At 47.8% G+C, this 20,931-nt stretch overlaps 7 protein-coding genes across 7 annotated transcripts; 3 read left to right on the plus strand and 4 right to left on the minus strand.

The window, feature by feature from the left end:
* Window positions 1–215: 215 nt before the first annotated feature.
* On the minus strand, window positions 216–2,930 carry N7484_010715 (Pectinesterase catalytic; the record flags this gene model as incomplete). The annotated part of the gene is made up of 3 exons (XM_057121102.1): window positions 216–2,038; window positions 2,098–2,194; window positions 2,289–2,930. 3 exons carry the CDS (start codon window positions 2,928–2,930, stop codon window positions 216–218), a joined length of 2,562 nt encoding a protein of 853 aa, XP_056966856.1.
* Window positions 2,931–3,174: 244 nt separating this feature from the next.
* N7484_010716 (Pectinesterase catalytic) lies at window positions 3,175–6,046 on the minus strand (the record flags this gene model as incomplete). Its single annotated transcript, XM_057121103.1, has 3 exons — window positions 3,175–3,233; window positions 3,316–5,856; window positions 5,917–6,046. The coding sequence occupies 3 exons, from the start codon at window positions 6,044–6,046 to the stop codon at window positions 3,175–3,177; spliced, it is 2,730 nt and encodes a 909-aa protein (XP_056966857.1).
* A 2,532-nt stretch (window positions 6,047–8,578) lies between these two features.
* N7484_010717 (uncharacterized protein) lies at window positions 8,579–10,227 on the minus strand (the record flags this gene model as incomplete). The annotated part of the gene is made up of 3 exons (XM_057121104.1): window positions 8,579–9,604; window positions 9,658–9,966; window positions 10,015–10,227. Coding segments are annotated over 3 exons (1,548 nt in total), but the record flags the coding sequence as incomplete, so codon positions are not given.
* Window positions 10,228–10,676: 449 nt separating this feature from the next.
* Window positions 10,677–11,792, plus strand: N7484_010718 (adenosine deaminase family protein; the record flags this gene model as incomplete). The annotated part of the gene is made up of 1 exon (XM_057121105.1): window positions 10,677–11,792. The coding sequence occupies one exon, from the start codon at window positions 10,677–10,679 to the stop codon at window positions 11,790–11,792; it is 1,116 nt and encodes a 371-aa protein (XP_056966859.1).
* A 343-nt stretch (window positions 11,793–12,135) lies between these two features.
* On the plus strand, window positions 12,136–12,926 carry N7484_010719 (uncharacterized protein; the record flags this gene model as incomplete). The annotated part of the gene is made up of 2 exons (XM_057121106.1): window positions 12,136–12,507; window positions 12,549–12,926. 2 exons carry the CDS (start codon window positions 12,136–12,138, stop codon window positions 12,924–12,926), a joined length of 750 nt encoding a protein of 249 aa, XP_056966860.1.
* A 609-nt stretch (window positions 12,927–13,535) lies between these two features.
* Window positions 13,536–14,485, minus strand: N7484_010720 (Zn(II)2Cys6 transcription factor domain-containing protein; the record flags this gene model as incomplete). The annotated part of the gene is made up of 3 exons (XM_057121107.1): window positions 13,536–14,160; window positions 14,226–14,323; window positions 14,381–14,485. 3 exons carry the CDS (start codon window positions 14,483–14,485, stop codon window positions 13,536–13,538), a joined length of 828 nt encoding a protein of 275 aa, XP_056966861.1.
* Window positions 14,486–15,855: 1,370 nt separating this feature from the next.
* On the plus strand, window positions 15,856–20,213 carry N7484_010721 (CDR ABC transporter; the record flags this gene model as incomplete). The annotated part of the gene is made up of 2 exons (XM_057121108.1): window positions 15,856–17,604; window positions 17,691–20,213. Coding segments are annotated over 2 exons (4,272 nt in total), but the record flags the coding sequence as incomplete, so codon positions are not given.
* Between the last annotated feature and the right edge of the window lie 718 nt (window positions 20,214–20,931).

Raw genomic sequence — 20,931 nt, forward strand, 5'->3', positions numbered from 1 at the left:
TATACATACCTTTTGCTGGTTACCACGGGTAATTCACCAAAATAGGTCGATACCGGAGATATTCATTGCACGACGACGTAACCTAGAAGCAAATTCTTTTATTCAAAGATTTAGACATTATAGACAGCTAACCATAGCAAGAGAAATAAATAATATAAGCCATTACTGGGCGAATCTGAGAGACAACCATCCAACTACTAGTTGAAGAATTTCAATCAGGAGCACTTGGCCGTCTTTGTCGCAGTCACAGTATGAGTCGACGTCGTGCTTACAACCTTGGTAGAGGTAGAAGTAGCACGCTCCGTGATGGTGACGGAAGGACTGTTCGTCACCGTGGATGTTTTGATCACAGTGCTTGTAGTTGCGGGAAGAGTGGTAGTGCTCTTAATAGTTGTCGTCTTAGTAGTGGTCTTGGTGGAGGCAGGCAGCGAAAGCGTGCTCTTCACTACTGTCGTCTTAACACTGGTAGTTGTCGCAGTTTCACCAGGTGCAGTCACTGTAGAGGTCTTCTCGACTGCGCTGGTGACAGTGCTAGTGACCGTGGACGCTTTCAGAGTGGTAGTCTTACCCACTGAAGTTGTCTCGATAGTGGTGATGGTCGATGTCACGGCTGGGATCGTGGTACTCGAGACCTTCGTAGCCAGGGATGTCACAGTCTCTGTAACAGTGGAAGCCTTCACTGAGGTCGTCTTTGTGGTGACCGAGGTAATATAATCGGTTACAACTGGCAAAGTTGTGGTTGCAGTCTTGGTGACGATATCGACATCGGTGACATAGACAGTCACTACGTCAGTCACATCCCGAGGGAAAAGACCACGCTTCATCTTCTTTGTGGCAGCATCGCAGCTTATCGTTGTTGTTACGGTCTTGGTAGTTGCCTTGGTGGAAGTGGAAGTAACAGTTGAAGTTGTTGCCTTCGTACTGATGGTCGTTGTGCCTCCAGTCCCGATCGTCACGTAAATGGTGGAAGTTGTTTTTCCAGCCTTGGCGCTTGTGGTTTTGACACTTGTGATCGTCGCAGTATCTGTGATGGTCTTAGTGGAGACTTCGGCAGTGATTGTCGATGTTGTGGTCAATGTGCTCTTCACCGTCGTGGTAGTGGCCTTTCCAGTGACAGTCACGGTGTCTGTAGTTGTGGACTTATCAGTCGTGGTAATTGTCTTTGGATTGGGTGTAACTGTTGAGCCCACATCAACTGTCACAATCGAGGTCTTCGTGGATGTTTTTGTCGGCTCAGTCACAGTCACAGTGGTTGTGATAGTTGACTTTGCGGTGGTGGTCTTTGACACAACATCAGGGGTAATTGTCAGAGTGATAGTGGACTTCAAAGTCGAAGTCTTGTCAGTGGGTGTAACTGTGGACAGAACATCAGAAGTAGTTGTGGCCACGACGTCGATCGTGCTGGTAACAGTCTCTGTGGAAAAAGAGAAAGATACAGTGGAGGTGGTCGTGGGGGTGACTACAGCTGACGTGGTGGTCGATGCAGTACCCGCGATGAACGGTACCCCGTCAACGTGCGTCAGATCAATCCAAGAAGTAGTGGCAAAAAAGTTATCCAGTTCAAACTGAACGACCCCGGTATCATTGAGCTGTGTGGCAAAGGATGCACGACCCGAGGTGCTTGAACCCGGGCCAATGTTGCCATATTCTGCAAAGGTGACACCATCAGTTTGTGGGCTGGAAGACGACCATTCATTCCAGCCAGCAGACTCAACACAGGAGTCAAGGTAAGAGTCGATGTAAGCAACTCGAGCGTAGGAATTCCAAGGCCGACCGAGAGAGATCTTCGACATCGACCCTGCACCAGTGGACGGTACGATGGTACATTGATCGAAGACAAAACCTCCAGCAGTTGCAGAGGTAGCACGCTTATCAGCAGTGAGGTTAATACCGTCCTCATTGGGCGAAATCGTCGTGTTGAGGAAGTAACCAGCTCCACTTCCCCAAATCATGTCGATATTTCCCTCCACGTATCCGTTCGACATCCACAAGTAGCCATTGATCAACAGCGCATCTTGGTTACCTGTTACTTGGCAACCTATTTCATCTGTCAGAATTGTTTCACAAAATGACAGAGATATGAATCATGTGACTTACCATAGAGACTAGCATACTTGCTTGACTTCACGGCGAAGCCCAGAGATGCGATATCTTTTTGGGTGCCATTGTTGTTCACGAAGTTGATGTTTATCGCCTGCCAAATATGTTAGCCATGACTGTCTCAGCAACAAAAGCAAAGGCAAAAGGCAAAAGACATCAAAGTAAAAATACAACCAAGTGGAACGTACCTCGAAGTAGTTGCCGGTAGCATAAACAGTTGCACTGTCCGAGTTAGACTCATCTGCGCCAGTGTCGACACCCCTGTTGTACTGAATGGTGACTTGGTTGCTGGAATAGTCGTAAGTAGATTCCGAATAACCAACCAAAATAACAGTCCCAGACTTGCTGATGACAAGCTGTTCCTCATAGGTTCCAGGGTAAATGAAAATGGTAGGGGTGATCTTTGAAGAAGTGGGAATCGCATCAAGGGCGCTCTGGATGGTATCGTACGTCGTGGTATTACTTCCTAGGCTGCTCTTCGAGACAATGTAGGCTCCATTGGGTGGCGTTGTTCCATCGTATGCCGCAGTAGCAGTAGCAGTAGCCGAAGATGTAGCCGTGGCAGTCGCGGACGTGCCCGAGACCGAGGTGGGGGTATCGATTGAGTCCCAGTAAGTCATGTCAATCCAGTCTGTGGAATCCATGGCACTTTCGAGAGAGTAGGTGTCCTCTGTGAGAAGAGTAGCATAGCCGAAAGCCTCACGAGCAGCCTCGTTATTTTCCCAATTGCCAGGACCCGAGTTGTTAAACTCAGCGAAGGTGACAGCACCTGTACGAGGATCGGTAGTCGACCAAACCTTCCATCCAGAAGGGTTGATAACATCGGTCATATAAGAGTTTTTGATCACGACAAGTGCGTACTCGGAGTAGGGGCGGCCAAGGTACACAGTCTCTGTGAGATCAACAGTAGCATCGGCTGCGGCAGTGAACAAAGTCTGGTCAAAGATGTATCCTCCGATCGCACTGGATGAGGCTCTGCTTTGTGCTGTGATTGCCGACTTTGCCCGTTTGGCTCCGATTGTGCAGCCCTTGAAGTAGGCCTTCGAGTAACCCCAAATGAAGTCAATTGCACCTTCAATATATGAAGACTCGTAATACTGGTAGCCGGTGGTGCTTCCAGTGAGGAGGGTATCCTGCCAACCTTGGAAGTAGACGGCTGTTGGGTGAAATAATTATTAGCAACGCTCGAAAGAAGAGAATTAATTAGAAACATACCATAAAATGCGATGTGGTTTCCATAGATTGAGGCTGCCAGTGTCACGTATGATGATTCTAAGCCATCAAGATTGTCCGAATTGATGATGTTGACATTGTAGAATGCGATCTTGGTCGAGGCAGTAGCGATAGTTGCAGTCTCAGCATCAGAGTGGCCGGTTGGCAAAGGGGAGACAGAAAGGCCACGAGAGAAGGTGATGGTAACCTCGTTATCAGCATAGCTTTGACCAGGGTTTCCAGTGGTGTAACCAATGATCATGACAGGACCGTCTCTTTCAATAGAGGGAACTTGCTCATCATAAGTTCCAGCATACATGAAGATCACCTGAGTCGTGGTATCGTCAGGAAGCGACGCCAGCGCATCAGTCAAGTTGCTGTAGGAACCATCAATAACTCCAGCGACACTGACCAAGACAGCACCAGTGGGAGGGGTAGTACCACTCGTGGGGTGAGTCCAGGTGGCTGCCGCTGTAGATGTAGAAGTTGAGGTCGAGGTGGTACTAGATGCGGTAGACGTAGCCGTTGAACTGGCCCCTCCAGTCAGATCGTAGGAGGGAGTGTAGCTGTAGGCGTCCATATCGAGCCAAGTAGTGTCGCCGATCCAGTTAGACAATGTGTAAGCCTCAGCCTCAGTCTCAGTCAAATTAGTGGCAAACGATGCACGGCTACTGGACCAACTGCTCGGACCAGTGTTGTTAAACTCTCCAAAAGTGACATAGTCGGTTTGAGGGGCGCTCGTTGACCAAATGTGCCAGCCAGCGGGGTTGATATGCTTGTCCAAGTATGAGTTCATGTAGATAACGCGGCTGTACTCCGAATAAGGTCTTCCGAGCCAGGTGTCCTGGTAGGTACTACCGTAGGTAGAGGTGTAGGTTACAACACACTTGTCAAACACGTAACCACCCGTCGCAGTCGATGAAGAACGACTCATAGCGGCTATACTTGCGCCCGCAGTGTTAGCTGCAATGACAGACTGGTAGAAGTATGCGGTTGAGAATCCCCAGATATAATCGACGGAGCCTTCAACGTAACAGTTGGAGAATACTTGGGTGCCTTTGTTGGCGAGAAGAGTATCTTGGTATCCAATAAAAGAGCACCCATATGCCTGGACAGTGCCGTAGAAATCAGCAGCGAGAGCAGCGGTGTTGGAGGTCTGAGGATAGGTGTTCTTAAAATCGATGTTGTAGATAGCCAATCCCTTGCCATCACTGTTCTTGGCGTTGATAATCGGAGTAGACTCATCTTTACCAGCGCTAGTCAGCTCCCCATTCGAGTACTCGATGGTGACGGTGTTCTGAGTATAGTCGTTCTCAAATACGGTTTCACCGCGAAGAATGGTCTTTCCAGTGCGAGTGATAGAAATCTGCTCGGTGTATGTACCGCTCTTAACGTAAATAGTGTATTCGTTCCCGTCACTAGGAAGGGCCGCAATAGCGGCTGTGACGTTTTTATAAGGGCCCGAGGTCGGATCGACCACATATGTAGATGTGGCGTCAGTGGAGGTGGTGGTAGCGGAAGAAGCTGCTGTTGTCGTAGAAGCCGAGGTTGCTGCGGAGGTGACGGCGGAGGTAGCAGCTGAAGCAATCGAAGTTGTCGCGATCACGTCTGCACCTTCGATGGCGGCCAAGACGGAAGAGTCAACCCAGGTGGTATCTGAGGAGGCGTAGGTAGGGTAGGCGGCAGCAAAGATAGCAGCGACGCTGTATTCTGACAAATCGGCTGCATTCAAGAGAGAGCAATACTTTGATCGAGTGGCAGCGTTGTTTGAATAGGCCCCTGCGCCAGTGTTGGAGTACTCAGCGACAAGATTTTCACCATCTTGGGTTGTGGAGTCAACATGGGCACCAGAGGCAGCAATGAAGCTGCCCAATACGGAGTTTCGGTAAACGACAACAATTCCAGCGCCATTTGCACTAGCTAAAAAGACATTGCTGTTGGATGCTCCCGACTTCTGGGCCACTGTAACGTGGTCGAAGACAACCGTTGAGTTATAGAGGATCGATGAAGTGGAAGTGGTACCCTTCATGTAGGTCACAAGTGCAGAACTATCGACAGGCACAATCTCAGTGTTGTAAACATAGATACTTGCGCCTCCATAAATAATCTTGTCAAGGGCTTCGATGTAGGAGTTTGCAATAACACCGAGACCGACACTGGCAGTGATTCCCAACGTTCCGGTCGAAACGATTTGGCATTCATAGAAAGCATATTTGTTTCCTTTCAGAACCATCGCGCCATAGGCTGTAGCGGTGTTCAGAAAATTGACATTCTTGAAGGCCACTTGTTGGACGTTGTTATTCACAGTCAAGACAGTGCCGGCGTTAGTGATGGTGACCTCGTTCTGGGAATAATCATCCGCATCGCTACTTTGGCCGATCACAGTGACTGTCGGGGTTGCTGAGATAGTAATTGCCTGAGTGTAGGTACCAGCAGAGACGGTGACTGTTGGAATTCCATGGCTCTGGGCGTACAAAATTGCGTCGCCAATCGCCGTAAATTGGGCACTGCCATCCGTTGCGACAGAAACAACGGTTGTGGAAGCTGACTTGAATTAGTATTGTGGAGCTTTCATGTCGATGTAAGCTTTCAATTTGGACTCACTAGAAGAAGTCGTGGTAGAAGTAGAACTAGACGTGGACGTGGACGCAGCCGTGGTCGCCGGAATGGTGGTGCCGGGTGTCGCGGAAGCAGCAGCTAGACCGACAATTCCCAGGAGAGAAAGGAGACGCATCTTGACAAGCCTAGAAAGGCAAGCAGAAATAATAGGCGTCACACCAGGGGAAATAATCCTACCAATTTAGCGCCAGCTGTGAAGGCTTCGGGATGGTCTATCAAAAAATCAAAGGACTATCGATTACATTTTGGAATGTGGATAATATATAGCCATTTGCTTTACTGGAGACTTAAAGAGAGACGAACCAAAATAATATACTAGTGTGGCGTTGCAAGAAATCTGTGCTACTTCCACCACTTGCAATCTACATGTCTTAGGCATAAATAACCGAGGTGTTCGTACCAACGTCAGGAATGACAAGCTTAATCTGGGTTGTACCACATATCAATGGTTCCTAGGCAGTTCCAGGCCCACAGCATCGGGATTTATGAACTGAAATGGCTTTTTCAGAGATACCCGACTGTGATCATCGTGGCAACGGTCTTGTCCGACCCGGTCAAAATGTCGGACTGGTGTTATCGGGTAGCCGGATTCCGTAGATGAAGCCCCCCCACTGGACCAATTCTGGATTGCTCCGAGCCTCAATAGTTCAGCACAGTGGCCTCTAGTCAGAATAATGTGCACCACATGGTACCTGTTCTAGACCCAATTCACACGTGGCTTGATCACTGAAAAGGAACCGTGCCAATCAATGACCCTTGTTGTGTAAACATATAACGGGAAACTATGTCCAAAGCTTAAATAACGCTAAATTTTAGCGAAAAGTGTCATTTTTCTGACAGGAGCACCGGAGAAATTGCGAGACACGTCATAAATTGTAGTCCAGTGGTTTGCCCCCTGAGCGTAGAAATTCTAAAGACCTTGAATTTTTATTCCTGACACCAGTAGCCAAAAACACGACCAAAAACACGGTCAATAATCTCGGACTCGACCACGAGGCTAAGTCCCGGTCGGAAATGTGTCCGCAAGCGCATTAGACCCAACCACAAATAGTCGAATTTGTGGCGCAGTCAACACAATCTAGGAGATAAGATGCAAAGCGCTACGGAAAATTTGTCCCGTCTTGCAATTGTCTGGCACTTTTGGCGCTTGGCCAAGCCCATCCTGTGGATTGGATTTTCCACCAAGAGAATTCCACGGAACTTACCGGCGGGCGATATAGATCGATCGAGCCTGTGTACGAGGGAAAAGACTGGCAGAGACAAAATACCCGATCGTCCGCCGCAGCTCCGTAGCTAAGGCGCACCGTGGCCATGAAATGCATCACGTGTCAATGTGGTATGCGATACCCACCATTGTGTTAATTTACATGCTTTGAACCAATCCCAAAGAGAATACAGCAGAATGAAACCAAATTACCATAGTTCATCACTTGACGCGAAACGCACATAGCCAGGGACTGCATCTTCCAAAGTGTTTTGACCCGAAAGAAACAAGGTTAAGAAGTGACCCTAAGTAATTTGGGTCGGCATTATTTGCCATGCCCTAAATGAACCACAAGGTGGGGATTGAAACCCGACAGCACTTGGAAAAACCAAAGCAATTTTCTTCGGGGTTTAAGGGTTCCAACAGACCACGAAGGAAAAATTGGGTCCACATGGTAAATTCTTCCCCAAGAAAAATCCGGGACCCGTGATAATTCATCGGCCGTGGATCCGTAAATCAGAATACTCCGAGATAACTGCGAGACAACGACCGTTCCCATCTTTTCCATTGCTTTTCTTCGGGAACTGCCCGAGAAGGAGAGACTTTCGCATATAAACTCATATTTGCAGTAGTTTGCCGTCATCGAAGTAGCGAGCCACGAACCCTAGACCGTTAGGCTTGTCATCTCTGTACTTTCAAGGTGCTACGGTTGTGGTTGCGGTCGCGGTTTCTTCGGGATTGTCAGAACTTCAATATATTTTTCAACTTTGGTATGTATCAGGGGGGCAGAGGTACTTTTGTACGAGCCCATGCGGAGTAAATGCTCATATTTGTCCAAGTGGAGATCAAGGGCATTTGGACTGTACGAATTTGACGTTCCGATAATGCCTTCTTCAGTGGCGTTTTTGGGGCCTCCAATAATCCTGATACTGTTTTAAGGTCATTCTTTGGTCAAGCACTGGTTCAAGGTATTCTTGGGCAAAATTTGCTGATAAAACCAGTCAGTCCTAGTATTCCGTCTGGGCCAGGCTTACCTCTCCAGGGCTCGCAAAATATGTATGCTTGGGTTGAAGTCGTACTTACCAAGTCAAATGTTGGAAGCTATGAATTAACCCCAGAATTGTATGAAGCCCAAGACTAGGTAGGCAGGAATTTACAAAGGAGAATGGTCAATAAGACATGGGATCGGCAAAGCTGAGGTCAGGGGCACATTATTCATACTTTCTCGTTTGGATGTCTTGGTCCTGGCACATAGCGTGTCTTGTAGAGCGGGTTACTTGTCTAGAAAAGAACAATTGAGACTGTGCCGTAAGTGAAAAGCAATATGTGGCATCTCGAGAAACCCCTGGCCGCTAGATGAATACAGATGCATTAACCATTAATAAGAACGTCAATCGTATGTGATCGAAGAAACCATGTAAATTTGTTATTAGTCTTATCCCTCTAATATCGGTATCTGAAACCTGGCGTCTTCCAGTCCGTGATATCCTCATAATCGTCAGAGACCAGCTGCACCTGATTCACCATGTCGCCCACATTTTGCGAATGATTGTCTCCGTCTAGCAACTTCCCACCACCAACAGCACCCGCATTTCCAGCGCTTCCTTGGAACCCTTCTAAGCGCACACGTTTTGCGTTCATCCATTGCAGGTAGAACCGCAAACATAATGCGAGTACGATGGTGAGAGCGTAACAAATCATGATAGTGCGGAATGCGGTTCCATATGTGGGTGCCTCGCTAGTAAGGAAGAATTGGGGGCCCGAAATATTTCCAGCGCAATATGCCATGAAAAGTAGAGCCGTCACTGTCATCTTTTTGGTAACACCGCGGTAGTTGGCCTGCACAAGCGACATGGCAAGAGGCATTGCTGCAGACCCAGTAGAAAGCAAGAAATATCCGAAGAGTTGAACGCCTAGAACAACATGAGCACGGGAGTAAATGATTGCACTGCCGATAACGCAGGGAATAACGACGGCGATTATTAAGAGGCAGTTGAGTTGGCGGAACCGACCCGCAAGCCAGCCTGTGCCCATGATGGTAGCAACTGTAATTAGCGAGTATGGAATGTTTATCAGAGTAGACTGAAGGCTCGTGAAGCCGAAGGATACGATGACAAGATTCGAAAAATTCTGGGTGCCTCCATTGGGAATCTGAGTCAAGAGTTCCAGACCGAAGATAAGCCACGTTTTTGGGTCCACAAGGCACTCGACAACCTGGTCCCACTTCCAGACTGTCTCTTCTGTAGTTCCTGTTCCAGCGACCAGCACCCTATTGGTCGCAAGTTTACGTTCTTCTTCAGAAAGAAATTTGGCCTTTGAAATAGAGTCTGGGAGTAGGAACCACACCACGAAGCCCCATAGGAATGTCAACAGACCAAGCACAATAAACATCCATCTCCATGGACCAACGCTATCGTTGATATGTCCTAGTCCGTAAGCGAGAAGACTCGAGACTATGCCGCCCATGCTCTAAACGAAGAGTCAGTATACCTGGATCAACAATAGCTGTCAAAGATACACACATTTCCAGCAAACCATATCCCTGTTCTGGTAGGAATCTCATCACGAGTGTACCATGTGGATGTAATAAACATGAAAGCGGGCGTAGTCGTCGCCTCCGCAATGCCCAGCAAAAATCGAACAGTGATGAGACCCCCAAAGTTGCTGCATGCCGCTGTGAGAGCCACCACTGCTCCCCAAAGAAGAGTGTTGACTGTCAAGTATTTACCAGTTGGCAGGCGGGCAATCAAAAAAGTCGTTGGATAGGACCAGCCCAAATAACCAAAGTAGAAAACGGACGAAACCCAGCTATATTGCTGGCCAACCAATCCCTGTAAAGATCAGCATGACTGATCGCGATTCATCTGTAGAGGACCTACTGTGTCATCTTTAAGCCCAAACACGGACGCGCTGGACAAGATTGTTTTGTCCATAAAGTTCAACATATAAGTAATAAACATGAGCGGAACTAATCGTCTGTCGATCTTTCGCAGAACGCGTTTTGCGATGCTGTTGTCCATCGCCTGTTCCACGGCGGGACTTGTGCTCGATTCCGCCATGTCTGCCGTTGAGAATTGGCTATCCAATGCAAACTTTGTATGTATTTTGCGTGGATGAATTCAAAACAGAGTCATCCCTTGCTTCTTATTCACGTGTGGACCTTCCTATTGTTATCTTCCCTCGCACTCCCATTGGCTCCAGCCCCGCACCACTGAAGTGTTATCGGTATATATGGAAATTTCCCATGCCGATCTTGAGATGAAGTCCGCTGTGAGGGTCTACTATTCTTCAATAGCTTCTGAAGCCCAATCAATATGTCCATATAAGCTAACTCCAGGATAGAAATTATCTCCCGTGTCGGAAATCTCCGACAACACGCCTTCCCCTCCAAGCCACTCAAATTTGTTTATCTTTTCTGGAGCTGACAGTTGAACCTCACCAACTAATCTGTTTAATTGCTTATTCAACACCCAAATCACCCGTTGTTATACCAATTATACCAATGCTGATTCTATGATTTTGAAGAATACGCTCTTTCACCATGAATGGTCTCTCCATCAGCCCTTTTATAGCGAGCCTCCCCAAGGTTGAGCTTCACATTCACATCGAAGGCACTCTCACACCATCACTGCGTTGGGAATTAGCACACCGTAACGGAATTGCTCTTCAGTATACTACGTTGGAAGATCTCAAGGCGTCATACGCCGTTACATTGAATCATCGCCCCGAGATCAACGGACGTCAACCCGGGATCCCAACGTTTCTTGAAGCCTATTTTGCTGGATGCGAAGTGTTGCGCACCGAAGAAGACTTCTATGACCTTGCCATGGCATATCTCTCTCGTTGCGCTACGATGAATGTGCTCTATGCCGAGCCCTTCTTTGATATCCAGGCGCATACTCGTCGCGGGGTTCCAGCCGCTGCGGTCCTAGATGGATATCTCCGGGCCCAACATGATGCCGCGGCAAACCTTGGTGTGCATTCACGGTGGATAATGTGTTTTTTGCGCGACGAGCCCGTGGAGGAGGGGTTGAAGGCCTATGCCGAAGCGAGGCCCTGGGCAGCGGGAACAGTCGAGGGTGGCAAGGGTTTGTTCCACGCCGTTGGATTAGCCAGCAATGCATTTGAGAGGCCGCCAAGTCTTTTTGAGGAAGGTTTCCGCCTCGCTCGTGCGGATGGCTTGCATGTTACCATGCATTGTGACTTTGGACAAAAAGATACGCATTCTCACATGACCGAGGCGATATTCCAGGTATGCGATGGCCGGGGGGCAGAGCGGATCGACCATGGGCTTGATGCTGAAGATAAGGAGGAGCTGTGGAGAGGTCTTTTAGATAGAAACATTGGTCTAACTCTGTGCCCACATGCATACCATCGCAGGACGGCAACCGAGATTTTGTTTCCTAAGATTCGAAGGTTGTGGGAGAAAGGAGTGAAGTTTTGCATAAATAGTGACGATCCTACACTCATGCACGACGTATGGATTGATGGCAATCTGCAAAAGGTGTATACATATGGCGGATTCAGTCAGAGTGAAATGGTCCAATTGACAAGGAACGCCGTGGACATGTGTTGGGCCGAGGACCATCTCAAGAAGACCATATATGAAAAGCTAGATAGCATACACAGTACTCTGTGTCTGGCCTCGTCTCAGTGAAAGATTATACAATTCTATTTAATATGTGATGACGTAACTTTCTGACACCTATAAAAAGGGCGTATTGTCCTTCTTTCTTCCCTGCCTTTCTAATCACACGTTGCCAACGCTTCGATAGAAAGGCCAAGCGAGACAGGAAAATTAGCTCTGGTTGCCTGCCAATAAAGTGTCTGCCTGCATTCGCCACCTGCCTTGATCAACATATATATGGCGGGCTATTATTGAGAATTTATACAAATAGACACAACTAGGAACGGCAAATGTAGGTCCCCATCAAACTGATTATTCTATCTACCACCCTGGACTCATTATACCAGACCTTGCGAAGCAATAATTCCTATTTATGGCGAGCATATTTCAAAATGTCTTTGGAGGAACTCCATCTCCGCCACCAACTCAGATCAATATCAAAGTGTCGACCTCATCAACCACGCTCCATAAACACGACTCTACAGAGCCATTTACACTCACTCTCGAGGAGACTCTTCCTGAACGTGGAAATGTGCCTAACAAGCCTCTCACCATCCTGACCTTCGACACCCTCCTCGACCCTAACGGTAATGCCCTCTACGGAACTGGCATCGACATCATCGACAGTGACACCGGAACCCGCGTAGAGCGGATAACCCTAAGGAATCATTATACTTTTGGCGACCAGTCTGGCATCCCGATCGATCCCCAGTACGAGAGATATTTCGTCACTCTAGAGCCTGGGGTGCCTTACCGAGTGACGCATACCATGAGGCCCTGTCCTAGACCTCCGTCCGAGGGTGGAGTGAATTCTGGGTTAGGCAGCAATCTCCAGCAGAAGACGATACAACGGCTGACGGTGAATCAACTCTTAAAGCTGAATGGAGCGCTAAGGACGAATATGTTGTTGCCGCGGCATTTTCCCACGTTACGTCTCTTAATGTGGGGTCGACATATCGGGTAGAGTTAGGGAGTAAAATGAGCCAAATCTCATGGTATCGAACTGGATCAAAGGAGGAGGTGTTGAGGCGCCAAAGTGCTGGAGGGCGCCTTCTGCAGACCCTGATCGGGCCAAAAAGGCACCATGAGCGGGTTGGGGATAGTGAAATGCAGGCGATCCCGCTTGTGATGCAGGAATCAGCTAGATTCACGGTCGAAGTTTAAAAAATATACAGACAAACATTGCTACTTTTGGCTTATGGCGTTTTAGGCATTCATCAATTACTGGTCGAAATACGTCTCAAGTATAATCTATCACTGGAACATGGAGTTGACTCTGGGCAAGCTTGGCAGAGGCATTCGAGCTAATATTTATATATGTATGCAGCTGTTCGTACAGTAACAGAACAGGCGATGACGCGACCTAGATGATTCTCAGATAGATCTCAGCCCATCTATTGCGCGCTCATCCTTCTCGCCCTTAGTCAGGCGACCGCCCTCTTCCTCACCAGGGTAGACCAAACATTTAGCCAGCATGGTCATTTGACGTGTGGCTCAAACACGGCTGAGCGGATTGAATACCTTATTCTCAACACTCTATGGTCTTATGTAATTGACACACTATAGAAGGGACTCGTACACTGTATTCTTCACACATGTGTTACACCTGATAGAGTTCCCATTATCCTGACAATCAATCCTTCAGGCATATTTCTACTTTTAAAACGAGCCTTGGTACCTATATGCCACCCTGTACTGTGTATTGGTCAGAGACTGTCAATAACAAAGTTTGAATTATATCAAATGAAGTTTTTGGGTAGAGTTGATGTTTGCCTAGTCTGTTCCGCCGAGCTGATAAAGGTCTTCATATTCATTTGGCACGATGCAATCCATTGGCAGCTGATAACTGAAAATAGATGGTGGAATACGTTCATCGAAGACCAGATTGGAATAGTCAGGGGTGGGCATCATATTCAGCTCATCGAAGAGATTGAAAGCACATTCGCTACTACCTTGCCACTTCTTTGGCTCATGCTGATGAGTGACCGGACTCACGTCGCCCTGTATTGATGAAGCAATGCCTTGTGATGTGTCTGGCATAGGGATTCGCTTGGACAGGCTATAGGGCTCGCTGTGCTGAGAGGAGACGTCGGAGGAGAGATATGGGTGGAGAACAGGCGACTGCATGTCCGTAAAGCTGTCATCGGCCGATGCGTGGCACTGGGTGTCCCTGCGCCATAGTCTTCTCTGTATTAATTTTGTATTCTCTTCAAAACGCTGACCAATAACGAGATCCAGGGCGCCAAGGCGTTTAAGAATGTCGTGGATGAGAGGCTGGCCGTTGGGCTTGAGCTTCAGATGCTCACCAGGCCACCCTTCACCTTCATTTATGCGACGGTAGAGTTCTTGGAGACCATTGACTAGCCAGGCTTGTTGTTGTTCGAGCTTCTCAGCATATCTGGGAGCGATGGCGGGTTAGTATGATATCTTGGTAGTTGATACTATGGCTAAAGGTTCGCTCACCCGTGAGGATACTCTTTTTCGGCAGCTTTGTTGTTCCCGCCGAACACGCAAATGGCATTATCCGATCGGCAGCGTGAGCATGGCGTGGCTGTGTCACACTTATCATGTTAGTTACATGAATATTAATGCGCTATCTGATACCCGATGTCACATACCTTGGACTTCTTCATCCGACAGCGATCGCAGGCCTTGCCCACACGCTTGCGAACAATCTCAAAGTGCGAGTCATCAGATGGTGATCTTGACATACGCGCTGCCATAGCTTGTACCGTGCCTGTGAATAGATGTAGTGGTATAGTAGATAAAGATTCAGTCAGTTTATTCGATACTAGACGAACCCAAAGGAAATGAATGATTGGGATGGCTTTTTGACTCTCAAATCATACCTACTCCCAGGCTTGGGCAAGGCCAATTTAATGTTAATTATTCAACACTCTAACCAGAAGACGGAAGTTCGACTTTGTGCGGTTAGGGGGCTCTAGGTTCCTTGGCTCGAAATAGGTGACCAATAAATTTCTGAAGGGGGTTTTTGGTGGACGGCAGTGTTCCCCTTTCTCCATAGTTGAACTTTGTATTAAAATGTATATCTAATGCCTCATTGCATAGGATCTTGGCAGGCGATGCACAAGATGGATATATATTCATTAATATTTATGCAGGCTCCACTCTTGATCTTAGCGGGCCGGCTTCTAGACTTGGCTATGTACATCCACGGACATATCGATTTTTGGAAAGTGCATGATTAGTCCGCAGAGCTCCATACTAGATTATCTATTAGACGCCATTGGCTTGAGAGTCAGAGATTCCATCAAATATCGGAGACTTTCACAGGCTGACTGCTAGTACCCACGCATGCTGTGAGAAATCAGGATCCCGGCGATCTTAACCAATGAAAAGCCCACTTTTGCTTTTGCTGCCTCTAGATTTGAGATAATCCCTCTACCTAATTCCTTTGTATGGCACCTTTAGACTCATGTCTTCGGGGGCGAGAGCCTTGGAATATGGAGAGTCTCTGAATTGGCTCAGATTTGACATCAGTGGCGAGAATGTAGACAGAAGGCGAGAGTTGATGGATTGTTGCAATTTTGCTGTATTAAATGAACACGGCAAGTCTTCCCACAAAGTCGGAAAGCGGAACGAAAAAAAAAAGGCTCACTCTAAGGCGGAAACCAGCTATTTGTCCGTGGGCATCCAAGTGCCGCGTATAATCGGGGTTTCCGTGGACCGGGTAGATCCGGATCGGCAGTTAAGCATCTGCCAAAACCCCTTATGTTCGATTGGAGTGTCATAAGCATTGGACAAGTACTTATGCATTCAACCCACCCTTCCCCACATTTCATTGGCTTACAGGCCGTGTATCCGAGCTGCTCGTTTTATGTACCTTTATTTCAAGATTATGCAAAATGCGCTAGATATTGACTCCGCTGATTCTTTACACACCGTCAAAATCCATGGATCCATTATTGCAATGTACTGTACCTATATAGGAGGGCGCCCAGCCTTGAAAATCTCATTTGAGCTCGTTCCAGAACATTCTTTTGATCTTATTTGTATATCTTCAACTCTCTCCTCTCATTCCTTATAACATTTTTCTTTTGTTAAATTTGAAATATAACTTCCATTGGCTTAGCTTCGAACCAGCCTGGTTCAAACAAACATGGAGGAGGACACGGCAACCGAGTCGGTTGAGAAAACAACCTACGTTCGCGAAGCCGAAAGCCATGAAACCCTGTCCGATGTTCTTCGTGGTGCCGAATACCCAGCAAAACAGCCTGCCAATTGGGGCCTTGCCGGCGAAGTCATGGCCATGCAAAAACGAGATCTGGCCGCGGGCTACAGCAAGCGTGAACTCGGCATCACCTGGCATAACTTGACCGTCGACGTCCTTTCAGCAGAAGCCTCCGTCAATGAAAACTTCTTCTCCCAATTCAACCTCTACCAGCTGGCGCGCGACCTCCGAAAGAAACCCTCAGTTCGATCCATTTTGCAAGACAGCCATGGCTGTGTGAAGCCAGGAGAAATGCTGCTGGTGCTGGGAAGACCGGGCTCTGGTTGTACGACATTGTTGAACGTCCTCTCGAACCGAAGGGCAGGCTATCGTTCAGTCTCAGGCGATGTGAAATTCGGTACCATGACACCCGAGGAAGCCATCCCGTACAAAAGTCAAATTGTGATGAACAGTGAGGAGGAGATCTTTTTCCCTACACTCACTGTCGGACAAACTATGGATTTCGCTACCCGCTTGAAGACGCCCTTCCATCGTCCCGAAGGGGCTGCTCCAGCAGACTGGGCAAATGATTTCAAGCGATTCCTCATGGAATCTATGAAAATCTCGCACACGGAAGGCACCAAGGTCGGAAATGAGTTTGTGCGTGGTGTGTCCGGCGGAGAGCGAAAGCGTGTTTCGATTATCGAGTGTATGGCGACCAGGGGATCGACATTCTGCTGGGATAACAGTACTCGAGGCCTGGACGCATCTACTGCGCTCGAGTGGGCGAAAGCCTTGCGTGCAATGACCGACATTCTGGGTCTCACTACCATTGTGACGCTCTACCAAGCGGGAAATGGTATCTTCGATCTCTTCGACAAAGTCCTCGTGCTGGATGAGGGGAAACAGATCTTCTATGGCCCAGCTTCCTCGGCGAAGCCCTTCATGGAAGAACTAGGCTTCGGATTCACCGATGGTGCCAATGTGGCTGACTATCTTACCGGTGTTACAGTGCCAACTGAGCGGAAGATTCTACCTGGTTATGAGGGCACATTTCCTACAAACGCAGATGAGCTCCTTGGAATATACCAGAAGTCCGATATCTACCAGAAGTCTACGATTGAGTATGACTATCCTTCTACACCGCTGGCTCAAGAACGGACAAATGCGTTCAAAGACTCGGTAGCATTTGAGAAGAGCACCTCACTACCCAAGGGCAGCCCCTTAACCACCTCCTTCAACCACCAGCTTAAGGCATGCATTACCCGCCAATACCAAATTATCTGGGGAGAAAAATCCACCTTCATGATTCGACAATTCGTGTCCCTCGCTATGGCTCTGATTGTCGGGTCATGTTTCTATGACTCACCAGCTACCTCCGCCGGTATCTTCACCAAAGGTGGTGCGGTCTTTTTTGCGCATGTATACCAGGTCACGATGGCGATGGCCGAAGTGACAGGCTCTTTTAAGGGGCGGCCCGTTCTGACCAAACACAAATCCTTCGGCTACTATCACCCGGCAGCATACGCTATAGCAATCCTGACTGCGGAGTTACCAGTGGTTCTCTTTCAATGTACCATCTTTTCTGTTGTTTTATACTGGATGGTTGGCCTGAAAGCAACTGCTGCTGCCTTCTTTACCTTTTGGATCATTCTTATTGCTATAACCTTGGTAAGTTCAATCGAGCTCCCAGTGCGCCTATGTTAGGGAAAGCGACTTTGATATATATTTGAGACAAAGCTAACTAAAAAATACAGTGTGTGAATGCATTGTTCCGATCTATTGGTGCTGCTTGCAGTAATTTGGAGGTGGCTTCTAAGGTGTCTGGCGTCATGATGAAGGGCTTGGTCATGTATACCGGCTACATGATCCCGAAACCTGACATGAAACACTGGTTTGTCGAACTTTATTACGCCAATCCATTGGCCTACGCTTTTCAAGCAGGACTTACAAACGAATTCCACGATACAAACATGCCGTGTGTTGGGCAAAGTCTGATCCCGCACGGCGCTGGCTACGACGACTCCACCTACCAGTCTTGCGCCGGTGTTAAGGGAGCAGAGAAAGGTGCCACATATGTGACTGGAGACAACTACCTTGCAGCTCTTCACTACAAGCACTCTCAGCTCTGGCGCAACTTTGGAGTTGTATGGGGGTGGTGGGCATTCTTTGTCACCATTGCGATTGTATCAACATGTATGTGGAAGGCTGGAAGTGCAGGCAGCAGCTCGCTTCTGATTCCACGCGAGAAAATGAAGCATTTCAAACGTGCCAAGGACGAGGAAGCTATTTCGTCCGACAACAAGCAGCACCAAGTCAACGCCCCTATTCCCGCCGATGATGCTCAGAACCAAACCAGTCTTATGCGAAATACGTCGGTGTTTACATGGAAAAACCTTGTGTATACCGTTAAGACACCTTCTGGAGACCGTGTTCTTTTGGACAATATCTACGGATGGGTCAAGCCCGGAATGCTTGGCGCTTTAATGGGATCATCTGGAGCTGGCAAGACAACATTATTGGATGTCCTAGCGCAGAGAAAGACAGAAGGCACAATTCAAGGCACTGTCCTAGTGGATGGCCGTGAGCTTCCGATGTCCTTCCAGAGAATGGCAGGATACTGCGAACAACTTGATGTCCACGAAGGATACGCTACAGTCAGGGAAGCGCTTGAATTTTCTGCTCTTCTCCGTCAACCCGAACATGTTCCTAAGGAAGAAAAGCTAGCCTATGTCGACACTATCATCGATTTGTTGGAGCTTCACGATCTTGCAGACACATTGATCGGAACTGTTGGCGAAGGGCTTAGCGTCGAGCAACGAAAGCGCGTCACAATTGGTGTCGAGCTTGTGTCCAAGCCTAGTATTCTTATCTTCTTGGACGAGCCCACGTCCGGCCTTGATGGTCAATCGGCTTATAACACGGTCAGATTTTTGCGCCGGTTGGCCGATGCTGGTCAGGCAATCTTGGTCACCATTCACCAACCTTCCGCTCAATTATTTGCTCAATTTGATACATTGCTTCTACTTGCTAAAGGAGGTAAGATGGTGTACTTCGGAGACATTGGCGATAACGCCTGCACGGTCAAGAATTACTTTGCGCAATATGGAGCACCCTGCCCAGTGCGCAGTAACCCTGCGGAGCATATGATCGATGTGGTCACTGGTGGCATTGAAGACGTGAAGGATAAGGATTGGCACCAAATTTGGGTAGACTCGGCCGAAAATGCGGCTGCTATGGTTGAGCTTGATCATATCGTTGCCGACGCTGCCGCAAAGCCGCCAGCAACCTTGGATGACGGTAATGAGTTCGCTACTTCGCTTTGGACTCAAATCAGACTTGTCACAAAGCGTATGAGTGTATCTCTGCTCAGAAACACGAAATATGTGAACAACAAGCTGGAGTTGCATATCATCTCTGCCTTGCTCAACGGTTTCTCATTCTGGCAACTTGGAGATTCGGTTGGTGCGCTTCAATTGAAAATGTTTACCATCTTCAACTTCACCTTTGTTGCACCCGGTGTCATCAACCAGCTCCAGCCTCTTTTCATTCAACGCCGAGACATCTACGACGCTCGTGAAAAGAAATCAAGAATGTATTCTTGGAAAGCCTTTGTTACGGGTCTCATTGTGTCCGAGTTCCCCTATCTCTGCCTGTGTGCTGTCTCATACTTTGTCTGCTGGTACTACCAGACCAACTTGCCAACTGCATCCAAGAACGTCGGAGCAACATTCTTCATCATGTTGATATATGAGTTTATCTATACCGGCATTGGGCAATTCATCGCGGCATACGCACCAAACGCTACCTTTGCAGCCTTGGTAAACCCCCTCATTGTCAACAGCTTGGTGTTGTTCTGTGGTGCCTTTGTTCCCCAGCCAGAGCTAAACGTGTTTTGGAAGTATTGGTTCTACTATCTGAACCCCTTCAACTATGTTGTGGGTGGTATGTTCACCTTCGGTATTTGGGATGCGAAGGTGGAATGCAAGACCTCTGAATTTGCTTACTTCGACCCGCCCAACGGAACTTGCAAGGATTACCTGGCTGGTTACATGGCTGGAGCCGGATCTGCCATCAACTTGATCAATCCGGAGGCAACTTCCCAGTGCCAGGTCTGTGAATATTCGGCTGGAAGTGACTATTTGAAGACCCTCAACATCAACGCCTACTACTACGGTTGGAGAGATGCCGGAATCTGTTGCATCTATGCTATCAGCGGATACGTCTTGGTCTTTGCCTTGATGAAGCTTCGAACCAAGGCTTCTAAGAAGGCGGAGTAAGCACGAAGAACATGATCACTTCACACAAAATTTTACTCTTTCCGTTCATGTTGAAACAGAGCCCCCTTGATGTGTCTTTTATTCATCGAAAGCTGCAGCGGCATTTCTTTTCATTTTTCCTTTTTTCTGCCTTTAGAAGGTTATTGATTCTATAGATGAGTGGCGAAATTTGGCGAAAAGCGATTTAGACAGATCGATATAGATAGAACTTACATTTTAGATTATCATCTTTATATTTCAATCCATTTGCAATCAATTGTGGAAGTAAATCGCGTGCAGTATGTCGTTAAAAGTACTCTATTATTCTAGGTTCAGTCGTTGCGTTGGGAGGTAATTGGTTGTCGGGGAGAAGAAGAAGGGAAGAAGAGAGAAGCGCTGACCTACACAACGGAGGGTCAATTGACCCCACAACAATATCTTGAATGTACGCTACACTGCAGCAACCCTTTTACCGGAATGCCCTGGACATAGGATCTAGATATTGCAAACCAATTACAAGAAGAGAGGATCATTGCTGTGGGGCTGGCGGGGCTGATGACTCAGTGATGAGGCTAACTAACTAATGGGGCGGGGAAGAATGGCTCTTGGCCCCCATAGTTTGTTGATATCTTAACATTGCATTGAAAATCAGAGCCACCTCCTCCTGAGTCACCCTCTTGCACTTCGAATACACTAGGAACTTTTGAAACTGAAGAAGTGAGCTTAAATACTCAACATA

Source organism: Penicillium longicatenatum (assembly GCF_028827895.1).
Source record: "Penicillium longicatenatum strain IBT 33135 chromosome Unknown contig_7_segment0_segment0, whole genome shotgun sequence".
Classification (NCBI taxonomy): Eukaryota; Fungi; Ascomycota; class Eurotiomycetes; order Eurotiales; family Aspergillaceae; genus Penicillium; species Penicillium longicatenatum.